The sequence below is a fragment of the Chiloscyllium plagiosum genome, unplaced genomic scaffold, assembly GCF_037043375.1.
Source record: "Chiloscyllium plagiosum isolate Xiang-an unplaced genomic scaffold, Cpla_swu_hap1 HiC_scaffold_39, whole genome shotgun sequence".
Taxonomy (NCBI): Eukaryota; Metazoa; Chordata; class Chondrichthyes; order Orectolobiformes; family Hemiscylliidae; genus Chiloscyllium; species Chiloscyllium plagiosum.
The window spans coordinates 39,939,022-39,963,674 of NW_028270177.1; the positions used below are offsets into that span (position 1 = coordinate 39,939,022).

Consider the following 24,653-nt stretch of genomic DNA (forward strand, 5'->3'; position numbering starts at 1 on the left):
GATCTGGATCAGATGGGCCAATGGGCTGAGAAGTGGCAGATGGAGTTTAGTTCAGATAAATGCGAGGTGCTGCATTTTGAGAAAGCAAATCTTAGCAGGACTTATACACTTAATGGTAAGGTCCTAGGGAGTGTTGCTGAACAAAAAGACCTTGGAGTGCAGGTTCATAGCTCCTTGAAAGTGGAGTCACAGGTAGATAGGATAGTGAAGAAGGCGTTTGGTGTGCTTTCCTTTATTAGTCAGAGTATTGAGTACAGGAGTTGGGAGGTCATGTTGCAGTTGTACAGGACACTGGTTAGGCCACTGTTGGAATATTGTCTGCAATTCTGGTCTCCTTCCTATCGGAAAGATGTTGTGAAACTTGAAAGGGTTCAGAAAAGATTTACAAGGATGTTGCCAGGGTTGGAGGATTTGAGTTATAGGGAGAGGCTGAACAGGCTGGGGCTGTTTTCCCTGGAGCGTCGGAGGCTGAGGAGTGACCTTAAAGAGGTTTACAAAATTATGAGGGGCATGGATAGGATAAATAGACAAAATCTTTTCCCTGGGGTCGGATAGTCCAGAACTAGAGGGCATAGGTTTAGGGTGAGAGGGGAAAGATATAAAAGAGACCTACAGGGCAAATTTTTCATGCAGAGGTGGTACGCATATTGAATGAGCTACCAGAGGATGTGGCAGAGGCTGGTACAATTGCAACATTTAAGAGGCATTTGGATGGGTATATGAATAGGAAGAGTTTGGAGGGATGTAGGCCGGGTGCTGGCAGGTGGGGCTAGATTGGGTTGGGATATCTGGTCGGCATGGACAGGTTGGACCGAAGGGTCTGTTTCCATGCTGTACATCTCTATGACTCTATGACTCTATAACACAGCACCCACGAATCAGTTGAACCGCAAACATTTCTCATCACAATGGATGTGGCAGCACTCTACACCAACATCCCCCACAATGATGGCATCGCTGCAACAGCCTCAGTACTCAACACCAACAACTGCCAAACTCCAAACACCAAACACCATCCTACAACTCATCCGCTTTATTCTCGATCACAACGTCTTCATCTTTGACAACCAGTTCTTCATCCAGACACATAGAACAGCCATGGAGACCAAATTTGCACCCCAATATGACAACATTTTCATGCACAGATTCGAACAAGACTTCTTCTCTACGCAGGACCTCCAACCAACCTTATACACCAGGTATATTGACAATATTTTCTTCCTCTGGACCCATGCCAAAGAGTCACTGAAACAACTATGCAGTGATATCAGCGAGTTTCATCCCACCATCAAACTCACCATGGACTACTCTCTACTATCTGTCTCATTCTTGGATACATGTATCTCCATCAAGGATGGGTACCTCAGCACCTCACTCTACAACAAACCCATAGATAACCTCACAATGCTACACTTCTCCAGCTTCCACCTAAAACATATTGAAACAGCCATCCCTTACAGATAGGCATGCACAGGATCTGTTCAGATGAGGAGGAACATGGTGGACTCGTCAAAGTGCTCAAGGATGCCCTCATAAGAACAAGGTATGATGCTCAACTCATCGACTGCCAGTTCTGACATGCCACAGTGAGAAATTGTAAAGACCTCCTCAGGAGACAGACATGAGCTGCAACCGACAGGGTACCCTTGGTTGTCCAGTACTTCCCAGGAGCTGGGAAACTACACCATGTTCTTCACAGCCTGCAACATGTTATTGATGAGGATGAATATCTCGCCAAGACCTTTTCCACACCTGCAATTCTCACCTTCAAACAACCACGAAACCTCAAACAGTTTGAAGCAAACTGCCCAGCCTTCAGGATAACATCGACCATAAACCTGTCATGGCAGCCACTGAAAGACATGTCAGTTCGACATGGAAACCACTATTACACATGGGGACACCTCCCACAATGTACATGGTAGGTACTCATGTGACACAACCAACAGTGTCTATCTCATACGCTGCAGACAAGGATGCCCTGAGGCATGGTGCATTGGAGAGACCAAGCAGAGGCGACGGCAACAGATGAATGGATGCCACACAACAATCAATAGAGAAGAGTGTTCCCTCCCAGTTGGGTAATACTTCAGTGGTCCTGGAAATTCGGCCTCGGACCATCAGGTGACCATCCTCCAAGGCGGACTTCAGAACACACAACGCAAAGTGGCTGAGCAGAGGCTGATAGCCACATTTGGTACCCATGGGGATGGCCTCACCCAAGACTTTGGGTTCATGTCACACTACAAGTGACCCCACTGCACTATACTCTCTCTTTTTCTCACACACACACACACACACACACACACACACACACACACACACACACACACACACACACACACACACACACACACACACACACACACACACACACACACACACACACACACACACACACACACACACACACACACCTATGTGCTCATGCAATCACACAGAGCCTCTCTCATACACAAGCTCTCTCATGTGCACACACGTACACCCTCTGCACTCATATCGATGCACACACCCTCTCACAGACTTATACCCCATCACACTCACACACACCCAAACACATATATAAGTTTATGGGGTGAATTTGTATTTGCAGAATTACATTTTAGTTCACTCAAAGACTGCATAAATACATGTAAGACTCTGTAAAGTCCAACTTTAGCAATAGAACCATTCTGATTCAACATTGGGACACAGACAGACTTTAACCTCACACCTTTAATACATCATCTGAGCTGAGATGGAACCTCTTGTTAGAAAAGCTGAAGCTAACTTGAGGATATAACTTAAAAGGAGCTCCGGGATGTACATATTAAAGAACTGAAACTAGCATATCCCATTCTAAAAGATGAAAGACTAAAACAAATTTAGATTAAAATATTCTGACACCCCTGACACCCTTTTGCTCTAACTTCTGTGTCTTATGGTGCTGTTCGACAACCACCTGATGAAAAGGGGGTGCCTCGAAAGCTAGTGCTTCCAAATAAACCTGTTGGACAATAACTTGGTGTTGTGTGATTTTTAAGCTTATCCACCCCAGTCCAACACTGGTACCTCCAAATCATAGCATGCAGGAAAGTGAGTATTGATTTTTTGATTGTGTAGGACCTGGAGATTACAAATAGAAACATGGTGATGGAACTGAGGAAGAGAGCTTGCTGTGCTATATGTTTACAATCCAGTTAATGATGTTGCCACACGCCTTGTTCCTGCTGCCTTACATTGTTCAGTAGGTACATGATGAATTGGTCAAACAATATGTATCTTTCACATCGGTTCCAGAGCTGTAGAGAAATGCTGGAAATGTGATGAATGCAGTGTAGGTTACAGTTATCCAGCATAACTGGAAATCCATCCATACAGTCCCGTTTGCCCTCGCACCATGGAGAAACCGTGGAAATGTAAGGAAGAACTCTATTATGCATTCCAGCTATAAATCCTTTGGCGCAGTCACACTGGGGAGAGACCATTCACCTGCTCCATGTTTGGGAAGGGATTGTATTTACCTGCTTTTTTAAACAGTTGTATCATATTTGCTGTTTTCCAATCTGCTGGAACTGCCCCAAACTCCAGCAAAATTTGGAAAATTACCCCAAGTAAAAAGGAGGAGGTATAGCTAAGGAGCAGGCAGCTGGGACCCCTGGAGATATAAGGAGGATAGCTCTTGGTTAAGAAGATCAGGATGTTTTCAAAAAGATTCTTTAAGTATTTTAAAGAAAAAAGAAGAACCCGAGTGGTTAGCACTACTGCCTCACAGCTCCAGGGACTCCGGTTCAATTCCAAACCTCGGATGACAGTCTGTATGGAGTTTGCACATTCTTCCTGTGTTTGCATGGGTTTCCTCTGGGTGCTCTAGTTTCCCCCCACAATCTAAAGCTGTGCAGGTTAGGTGAATTGGCCATGCTAAATTGCCCGTAATGTTTAGGGATGTGTAGATTAGGTGCATTAATCAGGGGTAAATATAGGATTTTATTTGGGGAGGGTGGTTGGAAATTGGCCTGGGTGGGTTACTCTTTGGATGGTCAATGTGGACCTGTTGGGAAAAGGACCTGTTTCCATACTGGAAGGGGCTATGATTCTATGTAGTTTGCCTGGCTATTGTGGCTAATCAGATCAGGTCGCCTACAGTGCGGAAACAGGCCCTTAAGGTCAGTCCTCCTTAAGGTAGAGAAGGTTGGGAGGTTAATATGAGTATTCAAAACTCATGAGGGGCAGGATGGGGTAGACAGGAAGCAACTGTTCTGATTGGCAAAAGATAAGAATCAGAAGACACAGACTAAAAGGTGACTGGTAAAAGAACCAGTGGCGACATTGACAAGTGTAATCACAAAATGAATTAGGATCTGGAATTAGAGGGTGGTGGAAGTAGGGCCAATCATAAAGAGAATAAAATAAATGTAAGAATATAAGAATTAGGAACAGGAGTAGGAATTTCAGCCCCCTGAGTGTGCTCCACCATTTAATACAATCCTGGCTGATCTCATCTCGACCTGAACTTCCTTTTAAACTCCAAATTAGATTATCCACCGGAAGAGGAAAAAATTGCACAATATGATGATCTTCAAACTATTGGGTAGTCACTTGAAAAGGGACTCTTGCAAGTTACCTCATCAGGGCTGTCATGACCCGAGGAAGGAAAGTTTTGAGACATCTGCCCTGTTGTGGTCTGTCTTACAATAAAACTCTGGCTGAAAGCTGTTGTTGAATTGGCCTCCAGAGCTACCCTGCTTGAATAAAGAACACTGCACTGTGGAACTGTATGACTGTGCAGTGTCATATTTGAATAGGGAGTGATCATGCTGCTTGTGGTTGCAATACATTATATTTTTGTTACATCAATTAACTAAAATTAACAGTGCTGGATTAGAAGTACAAAGTAATGTTAATACATAATTAATTTGCATTTATTCCAGGTTGTGTTAAAAGTTACAAATTTGTAGTTTATTTATTTAGTTTATGGTTCTTGCTATTAACATTGACAGTGAGTGGAAAGTGTTGAGATCATTTATATCAAAATGAAGAATCTTCTCCAATGGGTGTTTAAATCAAATCTCAAAAGCTAAGAACTCTCTGCAAGGATGTTAGTGTTTTATTGTTGGACCTAATTTCTGTGGACTGCTGAATGATTTTGAACATTACACATAATAACCAAACACTGGTAAGACTGAGGAAGGGATTATTGAAAATTTTAATTGATGAGTATTTGTTAAATAGATTTGATAAATATGGCCATTCCTTGTGGCAATTGTGCCGTGTCCTGGAAGGTCCTACGACGTGGTGGGGTGCTTCAGCGGCTTCAGTGATGTGGTGGGTCTGGATCCAGGATCCCACTGGCCCGGGATTCCTTGAAACTGCATCTGCAGTGTTTTCGGAGTCATGATGAGTCCAGCCCAGCCCTGGATTCTTTGAGGCAGCTTTGGCATTATGGTGGGTCCGGCCTGAGATTGCAATGGCCCGGGATTCCTTTCAATGGCTGGAGCATCAGGTTTCCCCAATCTGAGGAGCATTGGAACCATGAATTGAACTAAGATGGACTTTGTCTTAATTTGTTTTATATGTATAATTTGTCATTAAAATAGTGCCGGAGTATGGTGACTTAAACACTTTTCACTGTATTTTTTTATACAAGTACAAGTGACAATAAATTACTATTCTACTCTAAATAACTTTTCTGTTGTACTGTTATGCAAGGGAGTTAAAGGATGTAAACTAAGGTATATGAAGTTAAGATACAGATTAGCCACAATTGCATTGAATGTCAAAACAGAGGAAACAGAGAAATTGAGGAAATGAATGGCCTCCTTCTGTTTCTACGCTTTTAAATGAAAGGTATAAACAGAAAAAATCTGAGAACCCCTGATTCTAATGCCTCCCTACATATTAACAGCACAGAGGTGGAACGAGTGGAGAATGTCAAGCTCCTGGAAGTAGAAATCCACAACAAGCTTTCTTGGACTCTTCATGTGGATGCACTGGTTACAACAGCCCAATAATGTCTCTTCTTCTTCAGTCAGCTGAGGAAATTTGGCATGACAACAAATACCTTTGCCAACTTTCATAGGTGCGCCATCGAAAGCATTCTGTCTGGATGTATCGCTACCTGGGATGGCAACTGTACCATTCAAGATCGGAGACGGTTACAGAGAGTGGTGAACTCGGCCCGGACAATCTCAAAGGCCAACCCTCCCGTCCATAGAATCCATCCACCAGGCCCGCTGCCAAGGAAAGGCCACCAGCATTCTCAAAGATCCATCCCACCCTGGCAATGTTTTTCTACAACCTCTACCATCGGGGAGAAGGTACAGAAGCCTGAACACATGCACCAGCCGGTTTCAAAACAGTTTCTACCCTACTGTTGTTAGAATACTGAATGGACTCACAAACTCTTAACATTTTCCTGTATCTGTGTTCTGGTTTTTGCCGCTGTTTACCTATTATTTACTTATCTATGCTACTTAACTCTGTGAGCTGCCTGGATTGCTCGCAAAACAAAGCTTTTCACTGTGCCTTGGTACACGTGACAATAAATTCAACTCAATTCAACTCAACTCCCCCCATCAGACACTCCTTGGATGGATAGCACTGGGTGAAACACAGAGGAAAGCTCACTCTACTCTTTTGAAACAGAAAATCTAGCTGCCTTGACTTTGTTCGCCGACTTCACCGATTACTTTGGAGAAAAACAAAAATAAATAAACAAACAAAAAAATGTCCTCCCTTGACTCTGTTCCCACCAACGTCTTTTGGGCAGTGACCACAAGGGCCCAAACTAAAAATAAACTCAAACTCAAGCAAAATCAAAGAAAACAAATAAATCAATCCCCTCTGCTCCATCCCCATCGAACATCCTGTTGTCCCAGGGACAACAATGGTTTAAAATCCAGAGGAACTTCCCCTGCTCATTTCAACTAAACATAAAATTCCCCTCACACCGAGCCCCATCAAGCACATTGGGAACAGGGAGAGTACAAGGAGCTAAAATAAATGCCCCTTTGGATCTTCAAAATGGTCCAAAACAAAGGGAAAATAAAACAGGCTTCCTCCTGGGGCACCTCTGTGCTTGTTAAAGCATTCTCCTTGTCTGTTGTACGATGACCACTCCCTGACTCTGACAAAAGATTGTAAAATAAGGTTAAGCAGTGACAACAAACACTTCAGATAAAGTGGGAAGATATTGAAACTAAGCCTTACCTGAATATCCAAAATGGCTGATTTGGCCTTCTCACTAGCATTCCTGTTGTATTCCTCTATGGTCCATGATGGCTGAGGTCGCTTTTGCTCTAAGACCTCAGTCAGTCGGAGGTCTGTGTACAACGGATTGCTTTTCATGTGGGACTTCATGGAATTGGGATAAGCGTGTGGGCTGAAGACTTGTTCAATCAGAAGAGAATCTTTCCCAGGCTTTGCTGGTCTGTGTGATTGTGAAATGACGTATCGTCGATCTAACTGGAAAAGATGTCGAAGCATTAAAGCCAATGAGCAGTTCAGACACCTCACTAAAAGCAAAGAAAGTTATTCAATAGGATGTTTGAATTCAAAAATGAAATACTGTTAAAATAAAATCAATGGTTTTATTTTATTTCTTCTTTATGATGTGGAGGTGCCAGTGTTGGACTGGGGTGGACAAAGTTAAAAATCACATAACACCAGGTTATAGTCCAACTGGTTTATTTGGAAGTCCTAGCTTTTGGAGGTCTGCTCCTTAGGCAGCTGATGAAGGAGCAGCGTTCCGAAAGCTAGTGCTTCCAGATAAACATGTTGGACGATAACCTGGTGTTGTGTGATTTTTAAATATTTCTTTTTCGGCAGTCTTAATCTGAAGGCAATCAGATAGGGACAACAGAGAACATTTACAACCAGCTTCTCTAGGTTGGCGGGGAGGGAAGGGTTTTGAAAACATTACATGATATTTCTTGAACTGGTTTGTGTGGGCCAGTAGAGCTTTCTGATCTATTTTTGAAACGTGGTGAGCCAGAATTGTTCAAACTGTTGAAATCTATCAAGATCAGCACTAGACTAGTAATCCAGGAGCCCAGGCAATGTGTGGTCAAATCCTATCACTGGATCTGATGGAAGAGAAATTCAATCAATAAACCTGGAATATAAACTAACTTCTGTAGTGGAGACAATGACATCTATCGTAAATTGTCTTAAAAATCCATTTGGTTCACTGATGTCCTTTTGTTAAGGAAATTTGTGATCCTTACCCTGTCAGGCCTACATGTGACTGCAGATCTACAGTGTGCAACTTTAAATGACTGTGTGAGTCATACATAATAAGAGTAAAAGTCAACCATTCAACCCCTTGAGACTACTCCATTGTTCAATAAGATCCATGCTGATCTGTTTATGTTTTGAATTCCACATTCCCATTGAACACTGTGAATCTTTGATTCTTTTCTATTACACAAATTTATCCATCTTTGTCTTAAAGATTTTCAATTAAGCCCAACTCCATCACCTTCTGAAGCCAAAATTTCCAAAGTCACACAATCCTCTGAAAGAAAACATTTCTCTTCACCTCTGTCCTGAAAGCCCGACCCTTAATTTTGAAACAACATTCATTAGTCCTGGACTGAACCACAAGAGGGAACATCCTTTGCACATCCACCTTGTCAAGACCACTCAGGGTCTTATGCATTTTGATCAAGTCACTCCTCATTCCAACAGAAACCCATCCCAGATATGAAGTTAGAATGGTTGTCAGTTTTCCAGCCCCTATGTGGAAATGAAAAGCTGATATGAGACTTAATTGGAATTTCTTCCAATCTTAAAGGCAGAGACAGGACTGAAGAAGAAGACTGAACAACTAAGTATGACAGTGCTGGGGAAAGAGTGCGACAAGCTAAATAGAGTTAGAGAGTCATAGAGATGTACAGCATGGAAACAGATCCTTCAGTTCAACTCATTCATGATGACCAGATATCCTAAATTAATCAAGTCCCATTTGCCAGGACTTGGCCCATATCCCTCTAAATCCTTCCTATTCGTATACCCATTCAGATACGTTTCAAATATTGTAATTTTACCAGCCCCCATCACTTCCTCTGGCAGCTCATTCCACACATGTACCACCCTCTGCATGAAAACATTGCCCCTTAGGTCTCTTATAAATCTTTCCCCTCCCACCCTAAAGCTGTACTGTCTAGCTCTAGACTCCTCGACCCCAGGGAAAAGATCTTGTCTATTTATCCTATCCATGCCCCTCATGATTTTATAGATCTCTATAAAGTCACCCCTAAGCCTTCGATGCTCCAGGGAAAACAATCCCAGCATATTCAGCTTTTCCTTAGAGCTCAAACCCTCCCACCGTGGCAATGTCTTTGTAAATCTTTTCTGAACCCTTTCAGGTGTCACAACATCTTCCCTCGAGCAGGGGGAGCAGAATTGCACACAATATTCCAAAAGTGGTCCAATCAATGTCCTGTACGGCTGCAACATGACCTCTCAACTCCTATACTCAATATTCTGATCAATAAAGGAAAGCATACCAAACACCTACTTCACTATCCTATCTACCTGCGACTCCACTTTCAAGGAACAATGAACCTGAACTTCAGGGTCTCTTTGTTCAGCAACACTCTTCTGGAGCTTACCATTAAGTGTATAAATCTTGCCCTGATTTGTCTTTCCAAAATGCAGCACCTCACATTTATCTAAATTAAACTCCATCTGCCACTCCTCAGCCCATTGGCCCATCTGATCAAGATCCTACTGTACTCTGAGGTTACCCCCTTCGCTGTCCACTACACCCTTAGTTTTGGTGTCATCTGCAACCTTACTAACTATACCTCCTATGTTCACATCCAAATCATTTATATAAATGATGAAAAGCAGTAGACCAAGAACCATTCCTTGTGGCACTCCACTGGTCACATGCCTCCAGTCTGAAAAACAACCCTTCACCACCAACCTCTGTGTTCTACTTTTGAGCCAGTTCTGTATCCAAATGGCTAGTTCTCCATGTATTCAATGTGATCTAACCTTGCTAACCAGTATACCATGAGGAACCTTGTCAAATGCCTGACTGAAGTCCATATAGATTATGTCTACTGCTCTGCCTTCATCAATCCTCTTTGTCACTTCTTCAAAAAACTCATTCAAGTCAGTGAAACATAATTTCCCACGTACAAAGCCAGGTTGACCTACCCTAATCAGTTCGTGCCTTTCCAAATACATATAAATCCTATCCCTCTGGATTCCCTCCAATACTTGCCCACCATCCTTACCATCCTTCCTAAACAGTGGCACCACGTTAGCTGACTGCCAGCCTTCTGGCACCTCACCTGTGACTATCAATGATACAAATATCTCGCCAAGGGGCCCAGCAATCACTTCCCTAGCTTCCTACAGAGTTCTTGGGTACACCTGATCAGGTCCTGAGGATTTATCCATCTTTATGTGTTTTAAGGTATCTAGAACCTCCTCCTCTCTAATATGGACATTTTTCAAGTTATCACCTTCTATTTTTCCACATTCTGTATCTTCCATGTCCTTCTCCACTGTAAACACTGATGCAAAATGCTCATTTAGTATCTCCCCCATCTCCTGTGGTTCCAAACATAGACCGCCTTGCTGATCTTTAAGGGGTCCCATTCTCTCTGTTACCCTTTTGTCCTTAATGTATTTGTAAAAACCCTTTGGATTCTCCTTAACTCTATTTACTAAAGTCCCCTTTTTGTTCCCTTTTTGCCCTCCTGATTTCCCTCTTAAGAATACTCCTGCTGCCTTTATACTCTTCTAAGGATTCTCTCCTGTCTATACCTTACATATGCTTCCTTCTTTTTCTTAACCAGACCCTCAATTTCTTTACTGAGCTGAAAATGTGTTGCTGGAAAAGCGCAGCAGGTCAGGTAGCATCCAAGGAACAGGAGAATCGACGTTTCGGGCATAAGCCCTTCCTCAGGAAGCCTGATTCCTGAGGAAGGGCTTATGCCCGAAACGTCGATTCTCCTGTTCCTTGGATGCTGCCTGACCTGCTGCGCTTTTCCAGCAACACATTTTCAGCTCTGATCTCCAGCATCTGCAGTCCTCACTTTCTCCTCTCAATTTCTTTAGTCATACAGCTTTCCCTATATCTACTAGCCTTGCCTTTCACCCTGACAGGAATATACTTTCTCTGGATGCTTGTTACCTTATTTTTGAAGGCTTCCCATTTTCCAGCTGTCCCTTTTTCTGCGAACATCTGCCCCCAATCAACTTTTGAATATTCTTGCCTAATACTATCAAAATTGGCCTTCCTTCAAATTCAGAACTTTAACTTTTATATCTGGTCAATTATTTCCATCACTATTTTAAAACTAATAGAATTATGGTCGCTGGCCCCAAAGTGCTCCCCCACTGATACCTCAGTCACCTGCCCTGCCTTATTTCCGAAGGGTACGTCAAGTATTGCACCTCCCCTTGTAGGTCCATCCACGTACTAAATCAGAAAATTTTCTTGTACATACTTAACAAATTTCTCTCCATCTAAACACTTAACACTATGTCAGTCCCAGTCTATGTTTGGAAAGTTAAAATCCCCTACCATAACCACCCCGTGATTCTTACAGATAACTGAGGTCTCCTTACAAATTTGTTTCTCAATTTCCTGCTGATTATTAGAGAGTCTATAGTACAATCCCAATAAAGTGATCATCCCTTTCTTATTTCTCAGTTCCGTGCAAATAGCATCTCTGGATGTATTCCCAGGAATATCCTCCCTCAGTACAGCCAGAATGTTATCCCTTATCAAAAATGTCACTCCCCCATCTCTCTTGCCTCCCTTTCTATCCTTCCTGTAGCATTCGTATTCTGAAACATCGAGCCTGTTCTGTCCATCCCTGAGCCATGTTTCTATAATTGCCATGATATCCCAGTCCCATGTTCCTAACCATGCCCTGAGTTCATCTGCCTTCCCTGTTAGGCCCCTTGCATTGAAATAAATGCAGTTTAATTTATCAGTTCTACCTTGTTCTCTGATTTGTTCCTTTCTGCTCTTACTTGTTTGACTCACTTCTGTTCTCAACTGGACCAGATTGATCTCTTTCCTCAATATCTCCCTGGGTCCCACAACTCTCACCTTATTAGTTTTTGGGGTGGCACAGTGGCTTAGTGGTTAGCACTGCTGTCTCACAGCGCCAGAGACCCGGGTTCAATTCCCACCTCGGGCTACTGTCTGTGTGGAGTTTGCACATTCCCCCCGTGTCTATGTGGATTTCCTCCGGGTGCTCCGATTTCCTCCCACAGTCCAAAAGTGTGCAGGTTAGATGAATTGGCCATGCTAAATTAGTGTTAGGTAGATTAGTCAGGGGTACATGTAGGGGAATGGGTCTGGATGGGTTGCTCTTCGGAGGGTCGGTGTGGACTTGATTAGATTACTTACAGTGTGGAAACAGGCGCTTCGGCCCAACAAATCCACACTGACCCTCTGAAGAGCAACCCACCCAGACCCATTCCCCTACATTTACCTCTTCACTTAACGCTACAGTCAATTTAGCATGGTCAATTCACCTAACCTGCACATTTTTGGACTGTGGGAGGAAACCAGGGCACCCGGAGGAAACCCACGCAGACAGTTGCCTGAGGTGGGAATTGAACCCGGGTCTCTGGCGCTGCGAGGCAGCAGTGCTAACCACTGTGCCACTGTGCTGCTCACTTGTTGGGCCAAAGGGCCTGTTTCCACACTGTAAGTAATCTAATCTAATGTAATCTAATGTAATCTAATCTAATCTAATCTAATCTAAATCCTCCAGAGCAGCGCTAGCAAATCTCCCTGCCATTATATTAGTCCCTTTCCAATTCTGGTGCAATCTATCTTTCTTGTACACGTCACTTCTACCCAGAAGAGATTCCAATGATCCAAAAATATGAACCCTTCTCCCGTGCACCAGCTCCTCAGCTGCACATTCATCTGCTCTATTCTCCTATTCCTACCCCCACTAGCTCATAGCACCAGGAATAATCAGATATTACTACCCTCGAGGACCTCCTTTTTAAATTCCTGTCTACATTTCTATATTTTCCTTTCAGAATCTCATCCTTTTCCTTTCCTGTGTTGTTAGTTTTAATGTGTACAATGACTCCTGGTCCCTATCCCCTTTGAGAATATTCTGCATCTCTCTGAGATATCCTTGATCCTGGCACCAGGGAGGCAACACACCATTCTGATTTCTTGCTGTTGGCCACAGAAACACCTGTCTGTGCCCCTGACGAGAGAGTCCCCTATTATCACAATTGATTGGTTGGAACCTGAGGTACCCTGTGTTACATCAAAGCCAGTCTCAGTACCAGAAACCTGACTGTTCATACTACATATTCCTTTACATTTTCCAAAACAGCATGCTTGTTTGAGATGGGAAGAGCCAGACTAGAGAAATTCTGAACACATTGAAAATGCAATTTGAATTCTCTATACAGACGTATTTACAGCAAAAGCAGCAGAAAAATAAAGGCCAAATCAATTGTGGAGCAGAATTGAGGGGCTGAATAGCTTATTTTTGCTCTTTGTCCATATGCTGGTGGAGAGGTATTAGATGATAGAGAGGAGTCAGAGACGTCTTCAGCACAGAAGGCCTTTTGGCCCATTAACTCTGCACTGGTCAAAAACAAGCACCTATCCATTGCCATCCCATTTTCCAACACTTAGCCCACACCCTTGTATGCCTTCACATCTCAATTGCATGTCTAAATACTTCTGAAATATTCTGAGGATTTCTGCCCCTACCACCCTTACAGACAGTGACTTCCAGATTCTTACCATCCACTGGGTGAAAAATAAAAATCTTCACTCTCCTCTAAACCTTCTGCTCCTTACCTTTCATCCATGCTCCCTGGTCATTGAGGCCTCCACTGGGGGAACATTTCCCTCCCCTTTCCTCCATCAATGTCCCCCACTATTTTATACATCTCAATTGTGTTCCCTTCAGTCTCCTCTGTTCCAAAAAAAATAACCCCATTCTTTCCAAACCAAAAGAACTGCTAAATCAGAAATGAAAATGGAAGTTGCTCGAAAAGCTCAACAGGTCTGGAAGCATCTGTGGACAGAAATTAGAATTAATGTCTGGTGTGTGAAGTGCGTTGCACATTCTCCCTGTGTCTGCGTGGGTTTCCTCCCACAGTCCAAAGATGTACAGGTTAGGTGAACTGGTCATGCTAAATTGTCCATAGCATTCAGGGATGTGTAGGTTGGTTGTGTCAGCCATGGGAAATGTAGAGTAATAGGGTAGGGGAAAGGGTCTGGGTGGGATACTCTTTGGAGGGTCATGTGATCCTTCCTCAGAAGCCATTCAGAACCATTCCCCATACTATCCGATCTCTCTTCATAATTAAAACTCTCCAGCCCAGGCAACATCCTGGTAAATCTCTTCTACACCATTGCCAGTGCAATCACATCCGTCTACAAAGTGGATTCCAGAACTGCACACAATACTTTAGCTGTTTTGACTGAAGTTTTATACAATTCCAGCATCACCTCTCTGCTCTTAAACACCATGACGAGGATAATAAAGGCAAGTATCCCATATTCTTTATTAACCATTTTATCCACCTGTCCTGATACCTTAAGGGACCAATGTACATGCACACCCAGGCCCCTCTCATATTCAGTACTTATCCAGGTTCTACCATTCATCATGTATTCACTTGTCTTGTCTGTCCTGTCCAAGTGCATCACCTTTCCCCAACAAAATATTTTGAGACTGGGGCTTAATTTACAATTTCAAAATTGCAATTGATATTATTTCCTTGGTTAAGTAAGTTAAAGGTTATGGAACCCTTCTCACCATCTACGAGGAACAAGTCAGGAATGTAATGAAATACTCTTCACTTGCCTGGACGAGTGAGCTCCAACAATACTCCACACCATCCAGGATGAAGCAAACCCACTTGGTTGGCATCACATCCACCAATGTCAGCATTCATCCCCTTCCACACCAATGTACAGTGACACCAGTAAGATGGATTTCAACAACTCCTCTAGCTTCTTTGAAATTATCTTCCAAATCTATGACCTCTAGCACATGGAAGGACAAGATCAACAGTTCTACGGGAACACCCACTCTGAATCACACACCATTCTGCTGTGTTCCAATAGGCTGCATCTTATGCTTTCCGGCTAAGTCAAATTACATCAGGATTTTTCAGCGGGTCTGTCACCATGAGGCCTGATGAGCTTTCTCACCATATCTTCTGAAGCTTGCCTCATTATTAACTTATCACACCCTTAAGGCATCATTGACATCTGATTCCTGCCCCACATTTACCACGTTCTTGGGACAACACACCAATCGGCAAATACCCAGGAATTCAATGGCATTCATAGAATCATAGAATCCCTACAGTGTGGAAACAGGCCTCTTGGTCCAACAAGTCCACACTGATTCTCCGAAGAGTAACCCACCCAGACTTATTCCTCTATCCTAATACTTTATATTTCCACTGACTAAAGCATTCAATCCACTGAACACTATGGGCAATTTCGAATGGCCAATTCATCTAACCTGCACATTTTTGGATTGTGGGAGGAAACCGGAGCACCCGGAGGAAACCTACACAGACATGCTGCCCACATTCCTGGTACATTCAAAAGCCTGTTGTACACCTGGACAAGCACTGTCTGTTCACTGCCCCTGCACAATTCCTGACATGGCAACCAGGGGAAATACCTGGTGGTCCTGCTGGATAGGGTGTACAGAGGTGGGGCCTCCTTCTCCCCTCAGGGCCAACAAAAGAGAGCATGCCCCCAGACTCTGCCAGCCCGGCCCAAAGTTGCCATCTCAGCAGTCTCAATTTCTGGAGGAATGACCAGCACTGTAGATAGAAATCTTTTTCTACTCTGCCAGTGTAAGATCCACCATCTTATCTCAAAACCTTCAGTCTCATTCTATCTCTACTACTGTACCCACCTCCCACAAAGTTTTACGTTGTACCACTCTCACAACTGCCTGCAACACCTTTCTAACTTGCTGTGACCCACCCCAACACCAACACGACTAACCCTCCATGCGCTCTGTGCTGTCTACTCTCCCCTTTTACCAACAGCTGTGCCACCCACCTTTGTCTCTTGTAACACCTAGCTCTCTCTTATTCCAAGAGGAAAACAGACCATAATAAGGCAGAAAGAGTTAAGAAAGATAGTGTGCTGCCCACCATTCAGTTTCCTGGCCCTTATGAAGAAAGGATCTTGTCTCTGGCCACACTTAGCAAACAATAATGACCATCGTTTGTCAACTCATCACCACCTAGTGAGAATCTGGCCGTGCCACTTGTGAGAAGTATAAAAGATGGAGTAAGTTGCTCTCGATGTTAAGACCAGCCTCATCGCTCTTGTTGCCTGATTCTGCCATAACCCATGTCGTTTAGATCCCTGTAAAACTCCACCTTATATTGCTGTTCCTTCATTATTGCTGAGTCTGTATTTCCCTCTGTTAACATCACAAAGGATGTACCTAAACCAAATGGATTACAACCCTTTAAGATGGAAACTCACCACTACCAAGGACATTTTTAGGGATGCATTTTAATTCTGGCATTGTCAATAGTTTTCAAATCCCATGAATTAAGTTTTAAAACATCAAAGCAGCCATGCAGATTATAATTTCAGATAATCCAGAACCTAATTCCATGCCAGAGCAGGTTAAAGGTGTTGAATGTCTATCCCCTCTCCCTCCTCTATGTAGATTTTTAAAATTAACATGTTCAGATGAGTTATGGATCTGCTTAAGCAGCTAAATTAATACTTCAAGATGCCTATGGTCAGCACAGTAATGATTTAATGATGAATCCCGCAATTTTGTATTTGTATTCTGCAAAGGCATCAATTGTCAGGGCAGAGAGAACTGTCCTCCATCTTTTAACAGCCAACACTTCCAATCTGCTTCTTCTTCAAGTACTTCAGAATCAAATGGATCATGACTTTTGTGCGAGAAGCAGGGATTCACTGGTGGAATCATCCAGAGGTAGATGGTCATCGACCAGTTGAATTTTGATGGAGGGGAAGGTGTTTCGTGTTGGATGCCACCGTGATATCTACTGTTCCATTCCCTCCCTCCATCGCTATGGGGACAAGGCCAGGGTGCCAAATTCATTGGCCTCACTGGACACTCCTCCCCACTCTGGAGCATGCCTGCTGTCCTTAATACAATGGGGTTCTTAACTGGCTGCCTCCTGTAAGAGCACACAAGGGGAAGAACACAGTGGCAGTTGCAGGGTTAACAGCCAGAAGTAAACCAAAATGGTTGAGATTTTACTATTCCGGAATACTCCTGTAAGTTAATCTAATTGAGGTGTTTAAAATCGTCAAATATTTTGATAGATAAGACAGAAACTATTTCGTTTGGTAAGCTAATACAGAACAAGAGACCTCATCCCTAAAGAGTGCCAGAGGTCAATTAAGCAGCCACCTAACCCCACAAACAATACTAAGAATCTGGAGTTTTCACCTTTGAAGGATCAGTAGGTGCTTTCCAAGGGTGAGAATGACAGAATTCTATTTGGTGAGGGTACCAGCGATACACAGTAATGATCAATAAAAAGGAGATGAATGACAGTGACGTGTAAGCCAACAGTGATCCCATTAAATAATGGGATAGGTTAAAGGGACTGAATGGCTTCTTTGTATTCCTGTTTGACTATGTATTATTGGGTACAATTGTAGGTTTCAATGAATAATCTAGAGATTAACCTTGTGAACTTTACCCCGTAATTCAAAATCTTTGAAATGTTTTAAAATCTCTCATCCAATCTACTGTTAAATCAGTCATAATGGTTTGACTATGACCTGTTATACTTATTGCACATTCATTTCCATACACTGCTGAGCTTCAGATGGTGCTGTGGGACAGAAAGCTGATTTCAGCAGGTACCAGGTTTCAGTGTTTGAGTGGAGTGCTGACCTGAAATCAAATTTAATGATAATGGTCTGTGTTCCCAGCAGGCAGCTCTCTTCCACTTTAATCTGCTGTATCATTGTATTATGGTGACAAGCGATCAAAACTGAGACAGTTCCTGGGGATTTCTTCTTATTCTTCCATTGAACAATTAAAACATGATGACAACTTTTGCCAGGGCCAGTGGGAAGAGTGTTATAGATAGCAACAAAATTAGAAGAAAAATATAATTACATTCTTGTTGTTATTTTGATGGAGCAGTTTGGTCTGTTTTACAACTTATGTTCAAATCACTGGGGAAGTTTGCAAAGCGTTTACATTAAAATGACGCTCTTATTATGGGTGTTGAATGAGATCCTAATGCCAAGGACCGTTATGCTCATCCTTTGCTCTCTGCGCTGTGTTATCTGCTGTGGAATTCATACAGGATAAACATGGGATTTTCCCCAGATCTGTTTCAGAATGAAATTTTCACCTGAAATGCAGTAGAAATGCTTATTTCCAGTAAGGCTATAGTGGTGGGGTGGGAACAATTCAAGAAAATTCCTAGTCAATTATCCCATTAAACATTTGTCAAAAGTATAATGAATGAATATTTCCTTTGTCATCGATGGGATCCACAATGGCAGGCTATTATTCTCTGGCTAAAATGAATAGTTTTTTGTTATATGGGATATAAGTACAGCAGGATACTCATGAGGCAAATACTAGAAACCAATAATGAGAACATTGGTTCAGTATAGTCCAGGAAAACTTCCTCAGAATACATGATTTACACAGTGTGTTCGTAAGACCATAAGATCCAGGAGCAGATTTAGATCATGCACCCTATTGAGTCTGCACCACTATTCAATCATGGTTGGTATGTTTTTCAACCCCATTTATCCCTTGATCTCCTTACTAATCAAGACCCTAAACGTCGATTCTCTTGTTCCCTGGATGCTGCCTGACCTGCTGCGCTTTTCCAGCAACACATTTTCAGCTCTGATCTCCAGCATCTGCAGACCTCACTTTCTCCTCAAAGACCCTATCTATCTCTGTCTTAAAGATATTCAATGACTTGGCCTTTACAGCCTTTTGTGGCCAATGAGTTTCGCAGATTCACTACTAAAAAAATTCCTCCTCATCTCAGTTCTAAAGGGTCGTCTCTTAACCCTGAGGCTGTGCCCTCAGGTCCTGGTCTCTCCTACTAAAGAAAACATCTTCTCTATATCCACTCTATCCAGGCCTCTCAGTATTCCATAAATTTCAATGAAATTCTCCTTCAACCTTCTTAGCTCCTGTCAAGATCAGACCCCGAGTTCTCAACCATTCCTCAAATGGCAAGCCCTTCATTCCCTGGATCATATTTGTGAACCTCTTCTGGACCCCTGCCAACACCAGCACTTTCTTTCTTATACACCAGTCCTAAGACAGCTCACAATGTTCCAAATGCAGTCTGGCCAGAGTCCTATACAGCCTCAGCAGTACACCATGCTGTTGTGTTATCGTCCCCTCGGAATAAGTGCAAACATTGCCATTCTAACTGCCAACTTAACCTGTTCCTTCGATCAGATTGTTAATGCATAACGTGAAAAGTTGTATTCCCAACACTAATCCTTGCAGAACTCCACTAGTCACTGGCTATCTTTCTGAAACCCCCCCCCCGGGGGGGGGGATATATTCAGCCCCCTATTGTACTCACTGTATACCTATGACTGTGTCGCCAAATACCAGACTAATGCCATTTACATGGTCGCTGATGACACCACCATAGTCGGTCGAATCTCAGATAGCGACGAAACATACTACAGATGGGAGGTGGAAGACCTGGAAAAATGGTGCACTGAGAACAACCTAGCTCTCAATGCCGGCAAAACCAAGGAACTCATTGTTGACTTTCAGCGGGATGTTACTCATGTCCCCCTACACATTAATAGCACAGAGGAGGAATGACTGGAGAGTGTCAGGCTCCTGGGAATGACCATCCACAACAAACTTTCTTGGACTCTTCATATGGACCCACTGGTTACAAAGGCCCAATAATGTCTCTTCTTCCTCAGGCAGCTGAGGAAATTTGGCATGACAACGAATACCTTTGCCAACTTTTAGAGGTGAGCCATCGAGAGCATTCTGTCTGGATGTATCACTATGTAGTATGGCAAACATAGAACATAGAACATAGAACATAGAACATAGAACATAGAAGAATACAGCGCAGTACAGGCCCTTCGGCCCTTGATGTTGCGCCGATCCAAGCCCACCTAACCTACACTAGCCCACTATCCTCCATATGCCTATCCAATGCCCGCTTAAATGCCCATAATGAGGGAGAGTCCACCACTGCTACTGGCAGGGCATTCCATGAAATCACGACTCGCTGAGTAAAGAACCTACCCCTAACATCTGTCCTATACCTACCCCCCCTTAATTTAAAGCTATGCCCCCTTGTAATAGCTGACTCCATACGTGGAAAAAGATTCTCACTGTCGACCCTATCTAAACCCCTAATCATCTTATACACCTCTATCAAGTCACCCCTAAACCTTCTTTTCTCCAATGAAAACAACCCAAGTGTCTCAGTCTTTCCTCATACGATCTTCCTTCCATACCAGGCAACATCCTTGTAAACCTCCTCTGCACCCGTTCCAGTCCTCCACATCCTTCCTATAGTATGGCGAACAAAACTGCACACAATACTCCAGATGCGGCCGCACCAGAGTCTTATACAACTGCAACATGACCTCAGTACTCCGGAACTCAATTCCTCTACCAATAAAAGCCAGTACGCCATATGCCTTCTTCACCGCACTATTTACCTGGGTGGCAACTTTCAAAGATTTGTGTACATGGACACCAAGATCCCTCTGCTCATCCACACTACCAAGTATCCGATCGTTAGCCCAGTACCCCATCTTTTTATTACTCTTACCAAAGTGAATCACCTCACACTTAGCTACATTGAACTCCATTTGCCACCTTTCTGCCCAGTTCTGCAGCTTATCTATATCCCGCTGTAACCTGCCACATCCTTCCTCACTGTCTACAACTCCTCCGACTTTCGTATCATCCGCAAACTTGCTCACCCAACCTTCTAACCCCTCCTCCAGGTCATTTATAAAAATGACAAACAGCAATGGTCCCAAAACAGATCCTTGCAGAACACCGCTAGTGACGGCACTCCAAGATGAACCTTTGCCATCAACTACTACCCTCTGTCTTCTTCCAGCCAGCCAACTCCTAATCCAAACCTCCAACTCACCCTCAATGCCATATATCCGTATTTTTTACAGTAGTCTACCATGGGGAACCTTATCAAACGCCTTACTAAAATCCATATACACCACATCTACTGCTTTCCCCTCGTCCACCTCCTTAGTCACCTTCTCAAAGAATTCAATAAGGTTTGTGAGGCACGACCTGCCCTTCACAAAACCATGCTGACTATCCTTGATCACATTATTCCTATCCAGATGTTCATAAATCCTATCCCTTACAATTCTCTCTAAGATTTTGCCCACAACAGAAGTGAGACTCACCGGCCTATAGTTACTAGGGTTATCCCTACTCCCCTTCTTGAACAAGGGAACCACATTTGCTAGCCTCCAATCTTCTGGCACTACTCCTGTAGACAACGAGGACATAAAAATCAAGGCCAATGGCTCTGCAATCTCCTCCCTTGCTTCCCAGAGAATCCTAGGATAAATGCCATCAGGCCCAGGGGACTTATCTATTTTCACCCTTTCCAGAATTTCCAACACCTCTTCTCTACATACCTCAAAGCCATCCATTCTACTTAATTGTGACTCAGTACTCACATCGACAACAATGTCCTGTTCCTGATTGAATACTGACGAAAAGTATTCATTCAGTGTCTCCCCAATCTCTTCAGCCTCCACACGCAACTTCCCACTACTATCCTTGACTGGACCTATTCCTACCCTAGTCATTCTTTTATTCCTGACATACCTATAGAAAGCCTTAGGGTTTTCCCTAATCCTACCAACTAAGGACCTTTCATGTCCCCTCCTTGCTGCTCTTAGCTCTCTCTTCAGGTCCTTCCTGGCTACCTTATAACTCTCAATCGCCCCAATTGAACCTTCACGCCTCATCTTTACATAGGCCGCCCTCTTCCATTTAACAAGGGATTCCAATTCCTTATTAAACCACGGCTCCCTCACACGACCCTTTCCTTCCTGCCTGACGGGCACATACTTATCAAGGACACTCAATAGTTGCTCCTTGAGCAAGCTCCACATATCAATTACACCCTTGCCTTGAAGCTTACTTTTCCAGGCCACACATCCTAAGTCATGCCTCACAGCATCATAATTTCCCTACCCCCATCTATAACTCTTGCCCTGTAGTGCACACTTATCCCTCTCCATCACTAGAGTAAAAGTCACCGAACTGTGGTCACTGTCCCCAAAGTGCTCACCTACCTCTAATTCTAACACCTGGCTGGTTCATTACCCAGAACCAAATCCAGTATGGCCTCACCTCTTGTTGGCCTATCTACATATTGTGTCAGGAAACCCTCCTGCACACATTGGACAAACACTGAACCATCTAATGAACTTGAGCTATAGCTTTCCCAATTAATATCAGCAAAGTTAAAGTCCCCCATAACAACCACCCTATTACTTTCACTCTTCTCTTGAATCATCCTCGCAATCCTTTCTTCTACGTTTCTAGGACTATTAGGAGGCCTGTAAAAAACTCCTAACAGGGTGAGCTCACCTTTCCTATTCCTAACCTCAGCCCAAACTACCTCAGATGGCGAGTCTTTATCCATCGTCCTTTCCACAGCTGTAATACTATCTTTGACAAGCAATGCCACACCTCCCCCTCTTTTACCCCCACCTCTGACCCTACTAAAACATTTAAACCCTGGAACCTGCAACAGCCAATCCTGTCCCTGTTCTACCCATGTCTCCGTAATAGCCACAACATCGAAGTCCCAGGTACCAACCCACGCTTGCAAGTTCACCTACCTTATTTCGTATACTTCTTGCATTGAAGTATACACACTTCAAACCACTTTCCTGTTTACAGGCACCCTCCTTTGAAATTGATGCCATGTTCCTAACCTCCCTACACTCCAGGTCCTGCACCCTAAAGCTACGGTCTGGGTTCCCATGCCCCAAACGTACCATTCAAGATTGAAGACAGTTACAGAGAGTGGTGAACTCAGCCTGGACAATCACAAAGGCCAACCTCCCATCTATATAATCCATCCATCAGGCCCACTGTCAAGGAAAGTCTGCCAGCATTCTCAAAGATCCATCCCACCCTGGCAATGCTTTTATACAACCTCTACCATCGGGGAGAAGGTACAGAAGCTTGAACACATACACCAGCCAGTTCCGTAACAGTTTCTACCCTACCATTGTCAGAATACTGAATGGACTCTCAAACTCTTAACATTTGCCTGTACCTGTGTTTTTGCCACTGTTTACCTATTATTTACTATCTATGCTACTTAACTCTGTGATCTGCCTGTACTGCTCGCAAGACAAAGCTTTTCATTGTGCCTTGGTACACGTGACAATAAATACAATTCAATTCAATTCAATTCAATTTTCCCCACTGCCTTCTGCCAGTCAGCCACTCCTCTTTCCATGGTAGTACCTTGCCGCTAGCACCATGTGCTCTTACCTTATTTGGCAACCACCTACATGGAAATCCAAATAGATCACATCCACTGGTTATCCTCTGTCTAACTTGATCATTATCTCCTCAAAGAATTCTAACAGATTTGTCAGGCTTGACATCCCCTTGGTGATTCCGCCCAATTTTGCCATGCACTTCCAAATACTCCACAATCTCAAACTCAATAGCATGTTTTGAAATCTTATTAGAGACCAAGGTCAAGATAACCTGCTTATATTTCCCAGCTTTTGTCTCCCTCTCTCCCTTTCTTCCTTCCTTCCTTCCTTGTCCAGGTGATTTTATCCATCTTCAGACCTTTCAGCTTCCTCAGAATCGTCTCTTTAGTTATAACTATGAACCTGCACTCTGAGGTCACTTTGTTCAGCAACACTCTCCAGGACTTTGCCATTATGTGTATAGGTCGTGCCCTGATTTACCTTTCCAAAATGCAGCACTGCACATTTGTCTAAATTAAACTCCATCTGCCACTCCTTAGCCTATTGGCCCTACTGATGAAGATCCTATTGTATTCTGAGGAACCTTGTTCGTTGTCCACTGTACCTCCAATTTTGGTGTCATCTGAAAACTAGCTAGCTATGCTCGCATCCATATCATTTATATAAATGATAAAAAACAGTGGTCCCAGTACTGATCGTTGTGGTGCACCATTGGTCACAGGCCTCCAGTCTGAAAGGCAACCCTCCAGCACCACCCTCTGTCTTCTACCTTTGAACAAGTTCTCTATCCAAATGGCTAGTTGTCCCTGTTTTCCACGTGATCTAACCTTGCTAACCAGTCTACCATGAGGAATGTATCGAATGTCTTACAAAAAGATCACATTCACTGCTCTGCCCTCATCAATCCTCTTCACTACATCTGCAAAAAACTCAATCAAGATAGTGAGACATGCTTTTCCATGCACAAAGCCATATTGACCATCCATCATCAGTCCTTGCCTTTCCAAATATATGTAAAACCTGCCCTCAGAATTCCCTCCAACAACTTGCTCACCACTGACATCAGGCTCACTGCTCTACAGTTCCCTGGCTTGTGCTTACCACCTTTCTTAAATAGTGGCACCATGTTTGCCAACCTCCAGCCTTCTGGCACCTCACCTGTGACTAACGATGATACAAATATCTCAGCAAGGGGCTTAGC

General features: G+C 43.4%; 1 protein-coding gene across 1 annotated transcript in view; it reads right to left on the reverse strand.

The window, feature by feature from the left end:
* minar1 (membrane integral NOTCH2 associated receptor 1) overlaps positions 1-24,653 on the reverse strand; it is a 99,646-nt gene that overhangs the window by 32,337 nt on the left and 42,656 nt on the right. The window contains exon 2 of the mRNA XM_043677075.2: positions 7,189-7,443. Within this exon, the coding sequence (XP_043533010.2) occupies positions 7,189-7,443 (255 nt within the window). The remainder of the gene's footprint in view (positions 1-7,188; positions 7,444-24,653) is intronic.